At 43.4% G+C, this 18,142-nt stretch overlaps 1 protein-coding gene and 1 long non-coding RNA gene across 2 annotated transcripts; one reads left to right on the forward strand and one right to left on the reverse strand.

Annotated features, from left to right (window-relative positions):
• The first annotated feature begins 666 nt into the window (after nt 1-666).
• Nucleotides 667-6,130, forward strand: LOC148145095 (uncharacterized). The gene is made up of 2 exons (XR_015750897.1): nt 667-758; nt 5,479-6,130. It is a non-coding gene; the product is annotated as an uncharacterized LOC148145095 (long non-coding RNA).
• Nucleotides 5,994-17,277, reverse strand: LOC148145096 (pepsin A-like). The gene is made up of 9 exons (XM_087973512.1): nt 17,126-17,277; nt 16,866-17,028; nt 14,896-15,013; nt 12,755-12,873; nt 11,854-12,053; nt 10,280-10,399; nt 10,004-10,148; nt 6,867-6,965; nt 5,994-6,708 (listed from the first exon to the last, which is right to left on the reverse strand). The coding sequence occupies exons 1-9, from the start codon at nt 17,179-17,181 to the stop codon at nt 6,562-6,564; spliced, it is 1,167 nt and encodes a 388-aa protein (XP_087829638.1). The 5' UTR covers nt 17,182-17,277; the 3' UTR covers nt 5,994-6,561.
• Nucleotides 17,278-18,142: the final 865 nt, after the last annotated feature.

Raw genomic sequence — 18,142 nt, forward strand, 5'->3', positions numbered from 1 at the left:
TACTTCTGTGACTGTAATATCATTGTATACCTCATCTGCAAATTCACAAGTCTGTCGAGCTGTCAAAATATTTTTAAGGCAAAGATGGATAGATTTTTGAAAGGAACTACGGGTTATGTAAGCGGGCGGGTAAGTGGTGCTGAGTCCATGAAAAGATCAGCCGTGATTTTATTGAATGGCAGAGCAAGCTTGATGGGTCGGATGGCCTACTCCTGCTCTGATTTCTTATGTTCATGTGTTTTTATCATATTTGTGATATAAACTGCATGATTAAAATATTTGTATATAATTTATTTGAAATTTGGTTTGTGGCTCATGGGTTTTCTGCATGTCTGAGTTAATAATTAACTTTTAAGTATTTCTGTAACCATGTTGTTTCTTTTTAAGACAGTTTGTGCAAGCTAACTTTGGAGCATGAATGGGTTTTTTGTTCCTTTAGCCTGTTTTACAATTTGGTAAGTTCGACTTTTAAGATCCATTAGAAATTTCCAGGTTTAGTTTTTTTTTTAGGTTCAGAGGAAGCACACATAGCTTAGAGCTTTGCTTTGTTTTTGGCAGTGCAGTGAAGTGTGTAGATGTACAGAGCAGTCTTTCTGTGAAGGGAGAAATATACCATAGCAAGCTGACTTTTGAGTACAGAGTTAGTGACAGACCAAACCAGAAGCACTGGGATTAACAAAAACTGAAGAGGTTATTTGAAGCTCAGTACATTTAAGATCAGAAGTATGATTGGTCCAGGAAGAAGCTGACAGCATTCTGTAAGTTATGTAAGTTATGTCAGGATATGCAGGTCTTTGGACACCTCCATCGTCAGACCACTGCGAAACGATGGTTGGAGGAAGAACGCCTCATCTTCCGGCTAGGAACCCTCCAACCACAAGGGATGAACTCGGATTTCACCAGTTTCCTCATTTCCCCTCCCCCCAGCCTGTCTCAGTCAAATCCATCAAATTCAGCACCGCCTCCCTAACTTGCAATCTTCTTCCCGACCTCTCCGCCCCCACCCCAATCTGTCCTATCACCCTCACCTTGACCTTTTTCCACCTATCACATTTCCGACGCCCCTCCCCCAAGTCCCTCCTCCCTATCTTTTATCTTAGCCTGCTGGACAAACATTCCTCATTGCTGAAGAAGGGCTAATGCCCGAAACGTCGATTCTCCTGTTCCCTAGATGCTGCCTGACCTGCTGCGCTTCTCCAGCAACACATTTCCATCTCTGATCTCCAGCATCTGCAGACCTCATTTTCTCTTCAAAGATTTCAACCTACTGCGAATCCTCTTACAAGGATGCCTTCCTTGAAGAAGCTCTCTTTCTCCCTCTACAAAGGTTTCAGTGAGTCCCTTTCTCACTGCACCCCCCAGGTCATCTCCTCTGCTCAGAAGCTCTTCAGCCACATTCTCAAACAGACTCGCTACCACAGCCACATCTCCTTCCTCAGCACCTTCCTACGGAACCGACTTATCCCGCACGGACTCCGGACTACGTTCCGACCAACAAAACTTGGACCCAACCAGGACAACCAGTACCTACAACAAATCAGAAGCCTCCAGCAACAGACGTCCCTCCGGATCCTCCGCTCCACACTTGCAGCCATGCGCCGCTACCTACATTCCCTGCAACTCGACCTACCCCAGCTCAGGACAACACTCTCACAGACCTGCAAAGGACCTCTACTGTTCTTCATCCACAGAAGGATCCATAAACTAAACAAACAGTTCTTCCTGGCCATATCAGAAATCAAAGACAGTAAGTACCAAAAACTTTCATGTACTTACCCCCACACTCCAGATTCCTCAACTGTTCGAGAACCTTCCATCGGCCTCCGAAATCAGTCTGGCGCCATTACGCACGCGGCCGCTACATCGCCTGCTGCAATACCTGCCGCCGCCGCCGATGACGTCACCTCCGCCCCCACCGACCTCGCAGCCTCCGCGATCGCCGCTCAGACAACCGCCTCCGCGATCGCCATGAAGACAATCGCAGGCAGATTCGCGACCTCCGCGGCTATGGGGAATAACTCTGTCTCTGCGGTCGCCACAGCCACTTCCGCCCCCACTGACGTCACTGAACTACAGGCCCACAACGCCGCATGTGTCTCCGCCCCCACGCCGATCTCCACGCCTAACCACGCCCCCCCGGCGAGTTCCGTCACTTCGCCTAACCCCGCCCCTTCGCCGATCTCCGACTTCATGCCTAACCCCGCCCCTTCGCCTATCGCCATCACCACGCCCGACCCTGCCCCCACGCCGATCTCCGTCCCCGCCCCCAGACCTAACCCCGCCCCTACACCCAGCTCCAGCCCCACACCAGGTCCTCGCTCCCATCCCTGCCGTGTTTTCACTATCCCTCCAGACCTACCCCTCTCTGAGGATGAAAGATCAGTCCCAAGCAGAGGCCTCACCTTCATTCCCCTACGCTCCCGGATTGATGAATTCAACACGCGGCATGACATTGAACAATTCTTCCGCCGCCTTCGCCTCCGCGCCTATTTCTTTAACCAAGACTCCCGCCCACCCTCTGACGGCCCCTTCTCCCGCCTCCAACACACCCCATCCACCTGGACACCCCGTGCTGGCCTCCTACCTGCCCTCGACCTGTTCATATCCAACTGCCGCCGCGATATTAACCGCCACCTGAACTCCCCCACCCCTCTCACCCACTCCAACCTCTCACCTTCGGAAAGCGCAGCCCTCCACTCCCTCCGTTGCAACCCCAACCTCACTATCAAACCAGCAGACAAGGGAGGCGCGGTAGTAGTTTGGCGCACCGACCTCTACACCGCTGAGGCCAAACGCCAGCTCGCAGATACCTCCTCCTACTGCCCCCTTGACCATGACCCCAACCCCCACAACCAAACCATCATCTCCCAGACCGTCCATAACCTCATCACCTCGGGGGATCTCCCATCCACCGCCTCCAACCTCATAGTCCCACAACCCCGCACCTCCCGCTTCTACTTCCTGCCCAAAATCCACAAACCTGACTGCCCCGGACGACCCATTGTCTCCGCCTGCTCCTGCCCCACCGAACTCATATCCGCCTACCTTGACACCGTCCTGTCCCCCTTAGTCCAAGAACTCCCCACCTACGTTCGGGACACCACCCACGCCCTCCACTTGCTCCATGATTTTCGCTTCCCCGGTCCCCAACGCCTTATTTTCACCATGGACATCCAGTCCCTGTACACCTCCATCCCCCATCACGAAGGACTCAAAGCCCTCCGCTTCTTCCTTTCCCGCCGTACCGACCAGTCCAAAAACGCACATCCCAGATGGCCTCCTTCTCCAAGGACCGCAATTTCCCCCCCGACGTGATCGACGATGCCCTCCACCGCATCTCTTCCACTTCCCAATCCTCCGCCCTTGAACCCCGCCCTTCCAACCGCCACCAGGACAGAACCCCACTGGTCCTCATCTACCACCCCACTAACCTCCATGTAGCGCATCCCCTCCCCTATCAGCATTCCGTAAAGACCACTCCCTCCGTGACTCCCTCGTCAGATCCACACCCCCCACCAACCCAACCTCCACTCCCGGCACCTTCCCCTGCAACCGCAGGAGGTGCAAGACTTGCGCCCACACCTCCCCTCTCACCTCCCTCCAAGGCCCCAAAGGAAACTTCCATATCTGCCACAGATTCACCTGTACCTCCACACATATCATCTATTGCATCCTCTGTACCCGATGTGGCCTCCTCTATATTGGGGAGACAGGCCGCCTACTTGCGGAGCGTTTCAGAGAACACCTCTGGGACACCCGGACCAACCAACCCAACCACCCTGTAGCTCAACATTTCAATTCCCCCTCCCACTCCACCAAGGATATGCAGGTCTTTGGACTCCTCCATCGTCAGACCACAGCGAAACGACGGTTGGAGGAAGAACGCCTCATCTTCCGGCTAGGAACCCTCCAACCACAAGGGATGAACTCGGATTTCACCAGTTTCCTCATTTCCCCTCCCCCCAGCCTGTCTCAGTCAAATCCATCAAATTCAGCACCGCCTCCCTAACCAGCAATCTTCTTCCCGACCTCTACGCCCCCACCCCAATCTGTCCTATCACCCTCACCTTGACCTTTTTCCACCTATCACATTTCCGACGCCCCTCCCCCAAGTCCCTCCTCCCTATCTTTTATCTTAGCCTGCTGGACAAACTTTCCTCATTCCTGAAGAAGGGCTAATGCCCGAAACGTCGATTCTCCTGTTCCCTAGATGCTGCCTGACCTGCTGCGCTTCTCCAGCAACACATTTCCATCTCTGATCTCCAGCATCTGCAGACCTCATTTTCTCTTCTTGTAAGTTATGTAAGCCTACTAAGGTGTTAGGAAAATATTTCCTTTCTCTGGTTTGACTGCTGTATAAGGAGTGCGTTCGGATACTATACCAGGGATGCTGGTTTTGTTTAGAATTTTTAAGTTAGTGTTCTGGGATTAATAGATTTGCTGCTTGTTTGAAAATGTTTGAATCTGTAAATAGTTTGGTTTATTGTATTTTATCTTCATTTCTCTTGGTTGACAAACTTTTCTTTTGTTGTTACAACAAACTCTGTAACATCGTGTGCTTATGTTTCAGAGTCAGAACACCTCATTAAAATGAAAAAGGAACAATAAATGATGTATCAAACCAGGTTTGAGTCTGGGATCTGGCTTGTACAGTAATAACAACAGCTGGGACCATAACAGGTTCAAAACCCTGCTGTGAAGCTGTGGTAAATGAAACAGTTTGGAAAACTCGAGGGAAATACACTGTTAATAATGCACTTTTAACAACAGAATACTATTTTGTCTTTGTAAAATAAAACACCCTAGTTTAAGCTCAGTTCGATCGTTGTGTCCTCTTTTTAAGTGCCTCAGATAATGAGAGATATTGAGGCTTTAGAAGGGGTACAGCAAAGACCTTAGATGCTGAGATTATGATTCCCTTCATAGGGTAACACACAACCAAGAGGCACAGTTTCAGAACAAAAGATCTCCCATTTAAGATTGATACGAGGAGAAGTATTCTCTCTGAGAGGATTGTTAATGTGTCGAATTCTCTTCCCCAGACAGCAATGTCACTTGGATTAGTGAAATTGTTCAACAGGTTTTTGATCTACAAGGGAGTCAAATATTATCAGGAGCAGGCGGGGGAAGTGGAAATGAGGACATAATAAAGTTAGCCACAATCTTATAAAAAGCAGAGCAGGCTTAACAAACTCAGAAATTCTATTCCTGTTTCTATGCCATACATTCTGATTGATCAGCATCTCTGGCTCTGAAAAACTGATTCTACAAATGCGGAGCTACATTCACAAAGAACAGCATTTAAAGTGTGTAGCATTCTCATCAAATGTTTTAAAAATCTCCACTGTGATAATTATGTTTCTTTCTTAGCTTGCATCTTCCAAATTTATTTTTGTATTTCACTCATTGATGTAGAATTGAGTTACATTGGCAACTTTTTACTTCCTCCATTATTGTCCCTGTCTCTTCTTCAATCAGCGTATTCAATCAGTCTGGCTGTTACTTGTCCTGCCCTTCGATGCCTCAGATCCTCTATCGGAAATCCTAAATTGATATTGGCATTGCGAAACAGGAAATGTACATTCTCAAAAGTAAGTGATTAACCTTTTATCGGGAGACAGTGACTGGTGATCTGAAAACATCGGGTGATTTCTGCACAGAAATCTGGGGAGCGTTGCTGGCCATCTTAGAATTTCTAAACCAGGGTTCACGAAAAGTCAGCCTGAAGTGGAACTGTGAGTGCCAGCTTGAAAGATTGGGAATTTGCAATGAAATTATTCTGAGACATAAATGGAATCAGAACTAGTCCTCATCCGTCCAACTTTCTGTGCACAATCATTAACAAGACTGTCTCCCAAGATTTACAAATTTCTATTGGCATTTGATAAACTGTGAAATGAATCAATCATTACAGCAAACAACTCAAATGTGAAATGAACTCTGATGCCTGTGCATACAGACATAAAAGGAATAAGAGACAGAAAACTGGGAAATTGCATTTCATGATTTTATTATATTATATCGTTTTAGAAGCTATTGTAATGAGAAGATTCCAGAGAATAGAGCAGGCAGCTGTGTGGTGTTAGGATCACATTTACACCAACTCAGATTTCGCTGCAGACAACGTCCACCTTCAACAGAAACATGCACATCTGTGGAGAGTATCACAGCTCCAAGAGTTTATCACAGCGAGTGTCAGAACCAAGAAAGAACCAAGTAAAAGGGCTACACAATCAAAGTGTGGGAATAGTGAGACTGTCTCTATGTTCTCATTTCTAAACCAGATCCAGTGTCCTTAGTCTGTTTCTATAAAAACCCACCCTGACAAGGGATTTAATCACATTCATTTGTTGTAAGTTAATGTGGAGCACTGCTGAGCACAGTCCACAGACTATTGCCAATGGTATAACTTTATTCAGAGCCATTCAAGAAATGAAGACTTGCTCCATTACTCTGTGCAGCTATGTGACAACTGCAGTGCTGGGGTACTATGTGATCACTGCATGTCAACTCAGAAATACCAATCAGGGTGTGTTTTTAATGAGAAAGTAAAGGAAGGAATTAAGCAGCCTTAGCCAAGCCCACACGGTTGTTCCCCACGTCGAAAATGGAATAATATTCCCCAATGAAAACATCTCCCAGAATCCAGAGGCTTCCACCAGAAACACCAAATCCACTCATGCAGCTTCTTTGGTTGTTGTAAGTGCTCTGTAAGGAAAACAAGCACAGTTAACACTGGCTCATATCATCATCACCTTTAGTCAGCATTACATTATTGAAGAGTATTGAATATATTCAATGCATTCCATTAAATCTTTTGAAATTTTAGGTATATTCTAGCACAGTATAGTTGTCCAAAAACATACCTGCAAAGTGTAGGCTTGTGGGGGAAGAGGGAAGTCAACTCCATTGATTGTGAAGACCACATTGGGCATGTTGTACAGATTGTTACAGTTTATGGTGTCCTGCAAGGAAACAGAGACAGTATTCAGTCACTGTGTCCATGTAAGGATTTATAAAAAGAAAATCATGGCGCATTAACATAACTCTAACATAATTTCAGAACGCAATTATGTGTCGCAATCTGAATGCACAAATAAAAGTGAAAGATTAATGAAAGGAATGACAGTTTTGAGGATGTAATTTACTTCCTTTTAGGATTAACTATTAATATTTCTGAATATTTGTTGAAGAGTTACTGGACTCAAAATGTTATCACTGCTTTCTCCCCACAGATGCTTCCAGACCTGCTGAGTTTCACCAGCAATTTCAGTTTTGTTTTGAATATTTGTGTTCATATTATAGATATTATAGAAGAATACAGCGCAGTACAGGCCCTTTGGCCCTCGATGTTGCGCCGATCCAAGCCCACCTAACCTATACTAACCCACTATCCTCCATATACCTATCCAATGCCCGCTTAAATGCCCATAAAGAGGGAGAGTCCACCACTGCTACTGGCAGGGCATTCCATGAACTTACGACTCGCTGAGTGAAGAACCTACCCCTAACTTCAGTCCTATATCTACCCCCCTTAATTTAAAGCTATGCCCCCTTGTAATACCCGACTCCATACGCGGGAAAAGGTTCACACTGTCAACCCTATCTAACCCCCTAATCATCTTGTACACCTCAATCAAGTCACCCCTAAACCTTCTTTTCTCTAATGAAAACAGCCCCAAGTGTCTCAATCTTTCCTCATACGATCTTCCTTCCATACCAGGCAACATCCTGGTAAACCTCCTCTGCACCCGTTCCAGTGCCTCCACATCCTTCCTATAGTATGGCGACCAAAACTGCACACAATATTCCAGATGCGGCCGCACCAGAGTCTTATACAACTGCATCATGACCTCAGGACTCCGGAACTCAATTCCTCTACCAATAAAAGCCAGTACGCCATATGCCTTCCTCACTGCACTATTTACCTGGGTGGCAACTTTCAGAGATCTGTGTACATGGACACCAAGATCCCTCTGCTCATCCACACTACCAAGTATCCGACCATTAGCCCAGTACCCCATCTTTTTGTTATTCTTCCCAAAGTGAATCACCTCACACTTAGCTACATTGAATTCCATTTGCCACCTTTCTGCCCAGCTCTGCAGCTTCTCTATGTCCTGCTGTAACCTGCCACATCCTTCCTCACTGTCAACAACTCCTCCGACTTTTGTATCATCCGCAAACTTGCTCACCCAACCTTCTAACCCCTCTTCCAGGTCATTTATAAAAATGACAAACAGCAATGGTCCCAAAACAGATCCTTGCGGAACACCGCTAGTGACGGCACTCCATGAAGAAACTTTGCCATCAACTACTACCCTCTGTCTTCTTCCATCCAGCCAATTCCTAATCCAAACCTCCAACTCACCCTCAATGCCATATCTCCGTATTTTCTGCAGTAGCCTACCATGGGGAACCTTATCAAACGCCTTACTAAAATCCATATATACCACATCTACCGCTTTCCCCTCATCAACCTCCTTCGTCACCTTTTCAAAGAATTCAATAAGGTTTGTGAGGCACGACCTGCCCTTCACAAAACCATGCTGACTATCCTTGATCATATTATTCCTATCCAGATGTGCATAAATCCTATCCCTTACAATTCTCTCTAAGACTTTGCCCACAACAGAAGTGAGACTCACCGGCCTATAGTTACTAGGGTTATCCCTACTCCCCTTTTTGAACAAGGGAACCACATTTGCTATCCTCCAGTCTTCTGGCACTACTCCAGTAGACAAAGAGGACATAAAAATCAAGGCCAATGGCTCTGCAATCTCCTCCCTTGCTTCCCAGAGAATCCTAGGATAAATGCCATCAGGCCCAGGGGACTTATCTATTTTCACCTTTTCCAGGATTTCCAACACCTCTTCTCTACATACCTCAAAGCCATCCATTCTACTTATTTGTGACTCAGTATTCACATCGACGACAATGCCCTGTTCCTGAGTAAATACTGAAGAAAAGTATTCATTCAGTGTCTCCCCAATCTCTTCCGCCTCCACACGCAACCTCCCACTACTATCCTTGACTGGACCTATTCCTACCCTAGTCATTCTTTTATTCCTAACATACCTATAGAAAGCCTTAGGGTTTTCCCTAATCCTACCGACTAAGGACCTTTCATGTCCCCTCCTTGCTGCTCTTAGCTCTCTCTTCAGGTCCTTCCTGGCTACCCTATAACTCTCAATCGCCCCAATTGAACCTTCACGTCTCATCTTGAGATAGGCCGCCCTCTTCCACTTAACAAGGGATTCCAATTCCTTATTAAACCACGGCTCCCTCGCACGACTCTTTCCTCCCTGCCTGACAGGTACATAATTATCAAGGACACTCAATAGTTGCTCCTTGAACAAGCTCCACATATCATTTACACTCTTGCCTTGGAGTCTACTTTTCCAAGCCTCACCGCATCATAATTTCCCTGACCCCAGCTATAACTCTTGCCCTGTAGTACACACTTATCCCTCTCCATCACGAGTGTAAAAATCACCGAATTATGGTCACTATCCCCAAAGTGCTCACCTACCTCTAATTCTAACACCTGGCCTGGTTCGTTACCCAGAACCAAATCCAGTATGGCCTCACCTCTTGGTATGGCCTCACCTCTTCATCTTAACTTTAAAGTGAGAACTGTTTTTTGGATTAAACGTTTTTTCCTTCTAAAGCTGCACTCTATTTCAGAAGAAACTTCTGTCCGAGAATGTGCAGTTTCAAAAATGTAAAGTCTCTTTACCTGAATATTACTGCAAATACTGATGTATTTTGCATAATTTCTGAAGGCGTATGCTGACTATAGTGACTATTGTCACATCTCGATTAGAATTCAACATGTACTTCCAATAATTGCATCTTTGTCCCTCCACCCAAGCTGCTAGAAACTGATAGGCTTTTGTTGAGCAAATTGTCAATGAGAATTTGCAACATTTTTGCAAATATATTCATCTGCATTTTGTAATAACCTAAATGTTAGAAGTGCATTAAAACATGCCATCTCTACCTGGCCATAGTAACTTGGAATTGCTCCAATGTACTGCTGAATGGTGTTGATGGGTGTGCTGGGACCAACAAGGAGAGAAGTGCCAGTGTCAACAATGGCTGGACAACCTCCACTGCAGGCCACAACCTGCCCATTGATTGTCACCCTGAGGGAGAGAAATGAATCAAGAGTTAACGAACATTCAAAAGCTCCCAAACTGATTGGGCTAAATGAACAATACAAAATTGAGCCAGTTCAAAGTATCGATCCGAGTTGTGGATGGGGGTAATCCCTTACCGGTCAATGAGGATTTGCCAGTAGGCCTCACGAGTGACGGGAACCCAGTGAATTTGACCTGTGTAGTGACTTGAGTCAATTCCACCAAACACAATTTCACTTCCAGATGCACCGTCCTGTCTGTAAAACATAGAAGAGTCAGAAGCAAGCTGAGAAGCAAAGAAAAACATCATTGCCATCAGCATATTTTTGGTTTATAGAACTAGTACTTGGTGCTGAGACTTCCTGTATTGTGTCAACGTCATTTTCAGAAATCCCTCGTCAAAAGTCATTGAGTATAAGCTTACCATAAGTACTCTGGGCAACACTAACAAATCCATCAGATACTAACTGCTCAAGTTGAACAACTATGTCTTTTCAATCAATTAAACAGGTTATAATCTGTGCTCTGTTCGATTTTATTGCTTTCAATTCAGAATTGAGTTGATGACGCCAGAGAAAAGATTCAAAGTTGAAATCAAATCACTTTGAAAGAATGAATTTGAATTGATGCATTCATTTCACATCATCAAGATAGCTGTAAATGCCCCACAATCAATTCATTTGTTTGAGTAGTGTTAGGTGAAGGGGTAAATGTTGGGGAATGGGTTTGGGTGGGTTACGCTTTGGCGGGTCGGTGTGGACCTGTTGGGCCGAAGGGCCTGTTTCCAAACTGTAAGTAATCTAATCTAAAAAAAAGTGTCTTTAATATTGCGGACAAACCTAGCAAGACTTGTAATCAGCAGCTGTAGGAACTCAGTAGAAATATAGCATGTACTTTATTTTCTGAAACAAAAAATATTTCAATCTCAGCCTTAAGTTTTTTCAACAATGGAGCATTCTCAAGTGTCATGTGTGCAGATGCAAAATGTTCAGATGTTCTGATTTGATACAATCCTCAACATTTCAGCCAAAATGACAGCCCATTAACCCTGGGATCGTGCCACTGTATTCTAGGTTGCACAGCTCAGAGGGTAACTTACTAACACTTTCTACCCGGCTATATGCCTTGTGAATCTTTCGAGAAATTCAACCTTGGAGAAATACAGAGGTGATACTCCATTTTCCAGGCATGCAGTGTAAGTTTTAATTCGACTGCACTTAAAGCATCTATTCCAATGTTTGCAACTGCCAACCAAAGTTTCAGTCTTTCTCTCTCAGTCTCTCTCTCTCTAAGTGACCACACCTCTATTTAATTAATCATAGGGAGTAGTGACAGGCGACAGTTCATTGAACATCAAAGAGATCACCTCTCCGTCTTCTGAATTCCATGGAATATAGAATGGATTTACTGAGCTGAGTGAACCTTTGATCAACTGCACATTGGGAACCAAAAAGCACATAGGTCTTTCATGTGTGAGGTATTGTACCACACTATAGAATTGACTCTCACATGTTACTCAAATTCACCATTGAGTTTGATTTCATGACATCCCAACACAGGAAAAAGGATATTCATAGTTCAGGCAAGATAAGTATTTTGACTGAAACATTCACCGGTCTGAACGGACTACACCCGCTCCAAAGCCAATGAAAATATCCACTTCATGCTTCATTCAGGGGCAAACAGTAAGGACCATGTGAGAAGTGCTTACCTGGACAGGTAGACAGAAAAGAGAGGCTCATCCACCAGATGCTGAGACATTAAGTTCTCAAACACAGTTGTAGCTCCTGATGCTGCAAGAGATGGGTAGCCCATTCCCAGAATTCCGTCAAACTTAACGTAGGAAAAGAAGCCACCGGGTTCACTAGTGCTGAGACCAAATTCCTGACTGCGGATGTTGATGTTTGAAATCTAGGAAGATAAGGTCAAGTGAGTAAACCTGAAGAATTCAGCAAAACATTGTCTTGTGAATTAAACTTTCCCCATAAATTGCTGCAACATTTCTTGTCAAGTCGGCTTCTCAACACCCACACAGCTAATAATGAACACCAATGAGATAAATTGACAATAAAACCTTTTTAAGGAATCCTGGCTTGTGGATACATTTTGGAAAAACAATGAAGGAGAAAATGTATGTCCCTGCTTGAATAGTAGCTTGTGGTTATTTCCATTCAGTTCACTGGGAACCAAGAATACTCCAGTACACTCAGTCTGCATTATTTGTACAACTGTGTTTGATCTCACAATTTTTGGATTCAGAGTGTTACTTCTTTGCTACAGCAGATACCCAAAACATGTGATATTTTATATCCAACACAATAGACATAAGGATGTGAATTGGCCCAATTGGCTGGGAATATAGGAAACACCTTTGTCAAATTTCTAATGTGAAGAATTCTGGCAAGATTTATTTCAAATCATTATCTTGTAATTTGGCACGCACTCTGCAACTTTCTCATTACGTATCCACACAATGTCTTGGCTTCTAATTGAAACAACACGTTAGTTGGACTGCAAGAATTTAATGTCTGCACTTTCTAGATGTAACATTAGACACCAATTATCTGTGTTGTGTCATTTGATTTATTTGATGAAGTTCACAATTGACTTACTCTGACAGTGTCATATCCCAATATTCCATTCATGGCGCCTGTTCCATACTGGATAGATACATCCTGGTTGTTTGAATGGTATGTTGAAGATGCACTGGGATTGAATCTGTGATGCATTGCTGTAATGGAACATACGTGTCATGATATTAATAAGAAATGTTTGAGCAATTAATCGAACACAGGAAGAGAGATTTGTGTGAATAAAATCATCTATTACTTCACATTTGAAAAATGTTTCAGTTTTGACTAAGAATCCTTTCCAAATTCCTGAACCTTCCTACATGTTTACCTGTTGCCTTTCCTTTCAGGAGAAATCCTGAAAGGCATTTTGTGTTCATGTGTGATGAGGTTCTCTGAGCAGGACATAACGCTTGCTTGTATACATTCACCCACATATATACATTCTGGTGCACTGGGGGAATGCCCTTCAGTTAGCATCCTCATTGATATAGCTTAAAAATACAATAATCAAATACACTTAGACACCAGAATTCTTCCAGGGTGGAACAATGTTTGGTCAAAAGCTGGGGATATTCTCTTGAGCATTGAGGGAAATTGAGGATGTTGTGAAACTTGAAAGGATTCAGAAAAGATTTGCAAGGATGTTGCCAGGGTGGGAGAAATTGAGCAATAGGGAGAGGTGGAATAGGCTGGTGCTGTTTTCCCTGGAGCGTCAGAGGCTGGGGGCTGTCCTTATAGAGGTTTATAAAATCATGAGGGGCATGAATAGGATAAACAGACAAGGTCTTTTTCTTGGGGTGGGGAAGTCCAGAACTACAGAGCATAGGTTTAGGGTGAGAGGGGAAAGACATAAAAGGGACTGAAGGGACAAGTTTTTCACACAGAGGGTGGTGCATGTATGGAATGAGCTGCCAGAGGAAGTGGTGGAAGCTGGTACAATTACAGCATTTAAGAGGCATTTGGATGGGTATATGAATCGTAAGGGTTTGGAGGTGGTTGGATCAAGTGCTGACAAATGGGACTAGATTGGGTTAGTATATCTGGGTGTATGGACGAGTTGGATCAAACAGTCTGTTTCTGTGCTGTACATCTCTGTGACTGTATGAGTAACTGAAGAAGATTAGAATTTCTTGTGATATTTTAGACAAGTGGTTCGAGCAAAGCTTTTGCCATCAGCTAATCAGATGAGGGGCAGGATTCAGGGATTTGAGCAAGAGATGCAAAAGGATATCAGGAGGTACTTTTCTTTCCGCAAGTGGTACTGATTGGCAGTTGCTGCCTACGAGGGTGACAGTCATCAAACTGACCAATTACTTAAAAAGAAATTTGATGGGATTTCGAGGGAATCAACCAGTGGAGCTGTGGTGCTGAAGCCGGGAATGACACTGACACCACAGAGACCAACATGAATTTGAAAGACTGAAAGTTATTCTGAGATTCCAGGACATAGTGTCAAGAAGAATTCACCTTCATATGACACTTTTAATTTGTTTCGTTTATTTATAACATTGAAGAGACTTTCTACATTCTTTCAGCCTTTCAATCTGATTTGTCATTTCAAACACAGCACTATCTTTTGCTGCAATGTTCCTGCCCATCTATCTCTTTGTCTTCTATCCTTGCCTCATTTCTGAACATTGGACCATACACATCTATTGGATTGTTCCTGCTAATAGGCAAAGTTCCTGCTAATTGCCTTCTGCAGGATGGCTGAGCAGGAAGGCCTTCAGCTCTTACCACTTACTATCAGGCGTATCATATTTCCAGGTTGGCAGTCAACCTGTTTCTCTGTGTGATAGACGTACTTTCCATGGCCAGCAATTTCTCATGTGGAATCAACCTTGGAGTTTCCGTCCCACATGAAGTGAAGATATATGAAAGCAGCAAGACCTCTTACCTTGGAGTACAAACTGGTAATTATTTTAAGTTAATGTTAAGTTTTTAGAGTAGGTTCACTCAAATGTTTGTCCATTTCCAGAGGAAGCCGTTGCTAAAACCATCAAGAAATTAGCATTCGAATAAATTTCTTTCCAAGCCTTTTGATGGTTTACAAAGCTCATAGCTAAGCTACAAATACTCAAGAAATGTCATTCTCTTTCAATCTTGTTCTACAGCTGAATTCAACAAGAAGAGTGGTCATGTAGAGAAACATGTTTAAATCGGCAGTAACATTTACTCACTGCATGACTGTTCAGAGCAGTAAACTGAAGGGACCCAGAGGTTGGATGAGCCAGTGTCAAAGATGACGGTGAAACTCTGTGGTGGATTCCCAATGCTGATTGCTCCATAGTATGACAACTGTCAGCAAGAACGAGAAGAGCACAACTTATCAACTGGGAATATAGTGAGCAACGCGTGTTATTCATCTTGTTATATTCTATACCCTTTAACAAAGGTAAATCCCCCCATAACCACTTTATGAAATAAATGACATAGAAGCAGTCAAGTTCGTTTGGAAGAATAAGTGATCTTTCTGTTCTGTTGTTTTGTTGAGTAATATATCCCATTGCTAAGATAATGCTACATTTCAATTTTCACCCTTTTGATCTCAAATCATATCTCAAATCCAACTGTTGTTAAAAATAATGCCAAACTGTTACACTAGACTAGCCAGCAGCCCTATCACAGTTAATTAAGTGCACACTGTAATATCAACCATTGGTGAGAACAGGCATCATCAGTAACTTCTTACACTGCAACAGAAACTTTGACTTTAGATTGGATTTGGTATTCTGCATCAAGCTCCATACAATCAGAGAATAGTTACAAGCAAAGCAGAAGGCCATTCATTGCAGCATGTCTTGCTGACTCACTGCAACAGCAACTCATGCAGTCCTCCTCCACTATCTTCCCCCACAATCCTGTAAGCATTTTTATTCAGTTAATTCTCCAGTTTCATTTTGAAAGCTACAATTGAAGTAGCCCCATCCACCGTGTTAAGCAGTGCATTGGAGATCCTAGTCAATAGCTGTGCTCAATTGTTTTTCCTCAAACTCCATTTCTTCCTTTCCTAATCACCGTTCCTCCAATGGGGAGCTTCCATTCTGTCCATACTCTCCTGATCCTTCATGATTCAGAATCTTCCAACAAACTTCTTTTTGACTCAATCTTCGTCACACAGAACAGCCTTCCACCCGTGTGAACTATCCCTGTGACTGGGATTCCTGGTCACCTCCGAACCCATTCTCGTAAATCTTTTCTGGACCTTCTCTAATGCGTCATTCCTTAAATGTTGTGTTTGGAATGGACATAATGCTCTAGTTCAGGCTGAATCAGTGTTTTATACAATAACGTCCTTGCACCTATGTTCTGTGCAATTATCTATAAAGCCCATGTACCTTATTAATTAATTAGTTCTGCCACCTTCAAACAATTTGTGCATGTGTACAATAAGATCTCTTAACTCATGTACCCTCTTTACTTCATATTGTCTCTCTGCCCTTTCTACTGCAATGTATAACTTCACACAACTACGGTAAATTTCATCTGATAAGTGTTTGCCTAATCCAGCGAACTATCTCTGTCCTCTTCATTTTGACTACTACATTTCTCACAGTTCACATTACTTCTGAATTTTGTTTCACCTGCAAAGTTTGTCACTGTGCCCTGCATATCCAAGTACCGATCATTGAAATAGACCAAGATCTTTAAATATTGATCCCAGGGGAAACCAATCTTATACCTTCTTCCAGACTGAAAAAGATAACTTCTCATCACAACACTTCACTACTTGTCACTCAGTCAACTTTATATCCAGAGTGCTAATTTCATTCAACAGGTTTTAACTGTATTGGAAAGCTTGGTATATGGCATTTGGTCAAATGATTTTAGGTCATCCACACATTATGACGACCTGTTATTTGAAAAAAAATCAATCAATTGACAATTTCCCGAATTAATCCATATTTCTCTGAGAGATTTTCAGCATATGACAACAGCCCACACTTGATAGCTAAATCCCACCCTTGCGGTTTTGTGCTGTTAATTATAACAGGTTAAAGAACAACATCATGTCTTCCAAAAGCACAGTTTATCTACTGAATTGTTATCACTGATTAACACAAGCCTCATGGAAGATGAAAATATATGCAGAAGCTTCAACAAACATAGTTTATGATGTATTCTTCTTTTTTGTTGATGGGTGACTTACATCCAGGTAGTTAATCATTGGTTCCGTTGTATCCAGAGATTGGGTGCAGTAGGGCACTTGATATTTTGAGCAGGGATCATATGGATGTTTCATCAGGAATTCTTCCAGCAGCCCTTTCTCCTGGAGAACATCACGGGCAGATTTGCCCTTAATCAAAGGCATCCTGCCAAGAAAAGAACAAAAGTTATAAATTTTGTCATGTCTTATTCTTCCTCGCTTTCTGTTTATTCATTCTTTCTCGTCGTTTGACGACGTCTGACCTGATCACACATTCCGAGAGCTGGATACAAGCGAGGGCGACAAGTAGCCACTTCATGTTGCCAGTTGAGTTGGTTCAGAGACTCATCAGAATCTGAAGTGTTGTGTCTGAGCAGCAACATTTATACTGACTGTAATCAAACCTTTCCATTGTCACGAGGCCTCCGATACGATCATTCAATATGAGAAGTAAATATTAATGTAGTCATGATTGTTTTATCTCAAATGTAATCTCTCATTAATTAAGGGCACTCATTGACTTCAGTCATAGTCAATTGCGAAAGTTTGGATTTAAAGCAAAGCTTATTTAGTGTTCTGCAATTAATGCCTTATCACTGATAATGTAACAATAAATAAATTTCAAATCAGTTTCAGTCCAATGGTGTTCGAGCTAACAAAATTGCAATCTCACAAGTTCCATATTTTTCGCATCTGATGGAGCACATGGGCATGGCCTGTGGGTATTGTAAAGTCCTTCAAGGGCAATGGCATCGTCAGAAATAGCCACAGTGCAAGTTGAGGGCATCTGCTATCACAATATTGTGCATGTGAAGTGCGTGGATTGTCCAACTGTGCAGGGTGCAAATCCTGGTCTCAAGCAAACTTGACCTCTGCAGATTGAGGATAGTCAGTTCTGTGAACCAGATGGAATCTTAAAAATTGAAAATCTGTGGGCCACAAATCACAAACATAACATAAGATTTCCTCAGGTACTCAAAGATGTGGAACTGATTTCCTCTCACCTTGAACTTTATGTGTACTATGTCTTCCTGGGTGGTTTTGGGACTGTGAGGAGAAGGTCTTGTTTCTCATTCTCCTAACATGACCCTGACTGGTTCTGCATTCATTGGAATAAAGTCCTTCATCAAACATCCATGCAGATGCATCCCATGGTCTTTCTTCTTGGAGTAATCCATGTCCCATTGTATGGAGAACGATGTTAAACAGTCCTTTGTGAGTGATGCGATTGGTGACTGCTCACATTGCAAACGACCAATTTTCTTTCAGATAACCTCCTC

The sequence above is a fragment of the Chiloscyllium plagiosum genome, unplaced genomic scaffold, assembly GCF_037043375.1.
Source record: "Chiloscyllium plagiosum isolate Xiang-an unplaced genomic scaffold, Cpla_swu_hap1 HiC_scaffold_26, whole genome shotgun sequence".
Lineage (NCBI taxonomy): Eukaryota > Metazoa > Chordata > Chondrichthyes > Orectolobiformes > Hemiscylliidae > Chiloscyllium > Chiloscyllium plagiosum.

Coding starts and splice junctions, on each gene's coding strand:
- LOC148145096 (XM_087973512.1), bottom strand. CDS start 17,181: ATGAAGTGGCTACTTGTCGCCCTCGCTTGTATCCAGCTCTCGGAATGT. Junction 17,029..17,125: donor CTCTCGGAATGTGTGATCAG/GTCAGACGTCGT, acceptor TTTTCTTGGCAG/GATGCCTTTGATTAAGGGCA. Junction 15,014..16,865: donor CAATGATTAACTACCTGGAT/GTAAGTCACCCA, acceptor TCTTGCTGACAG/TTGTCATACTATGGAGCAAT.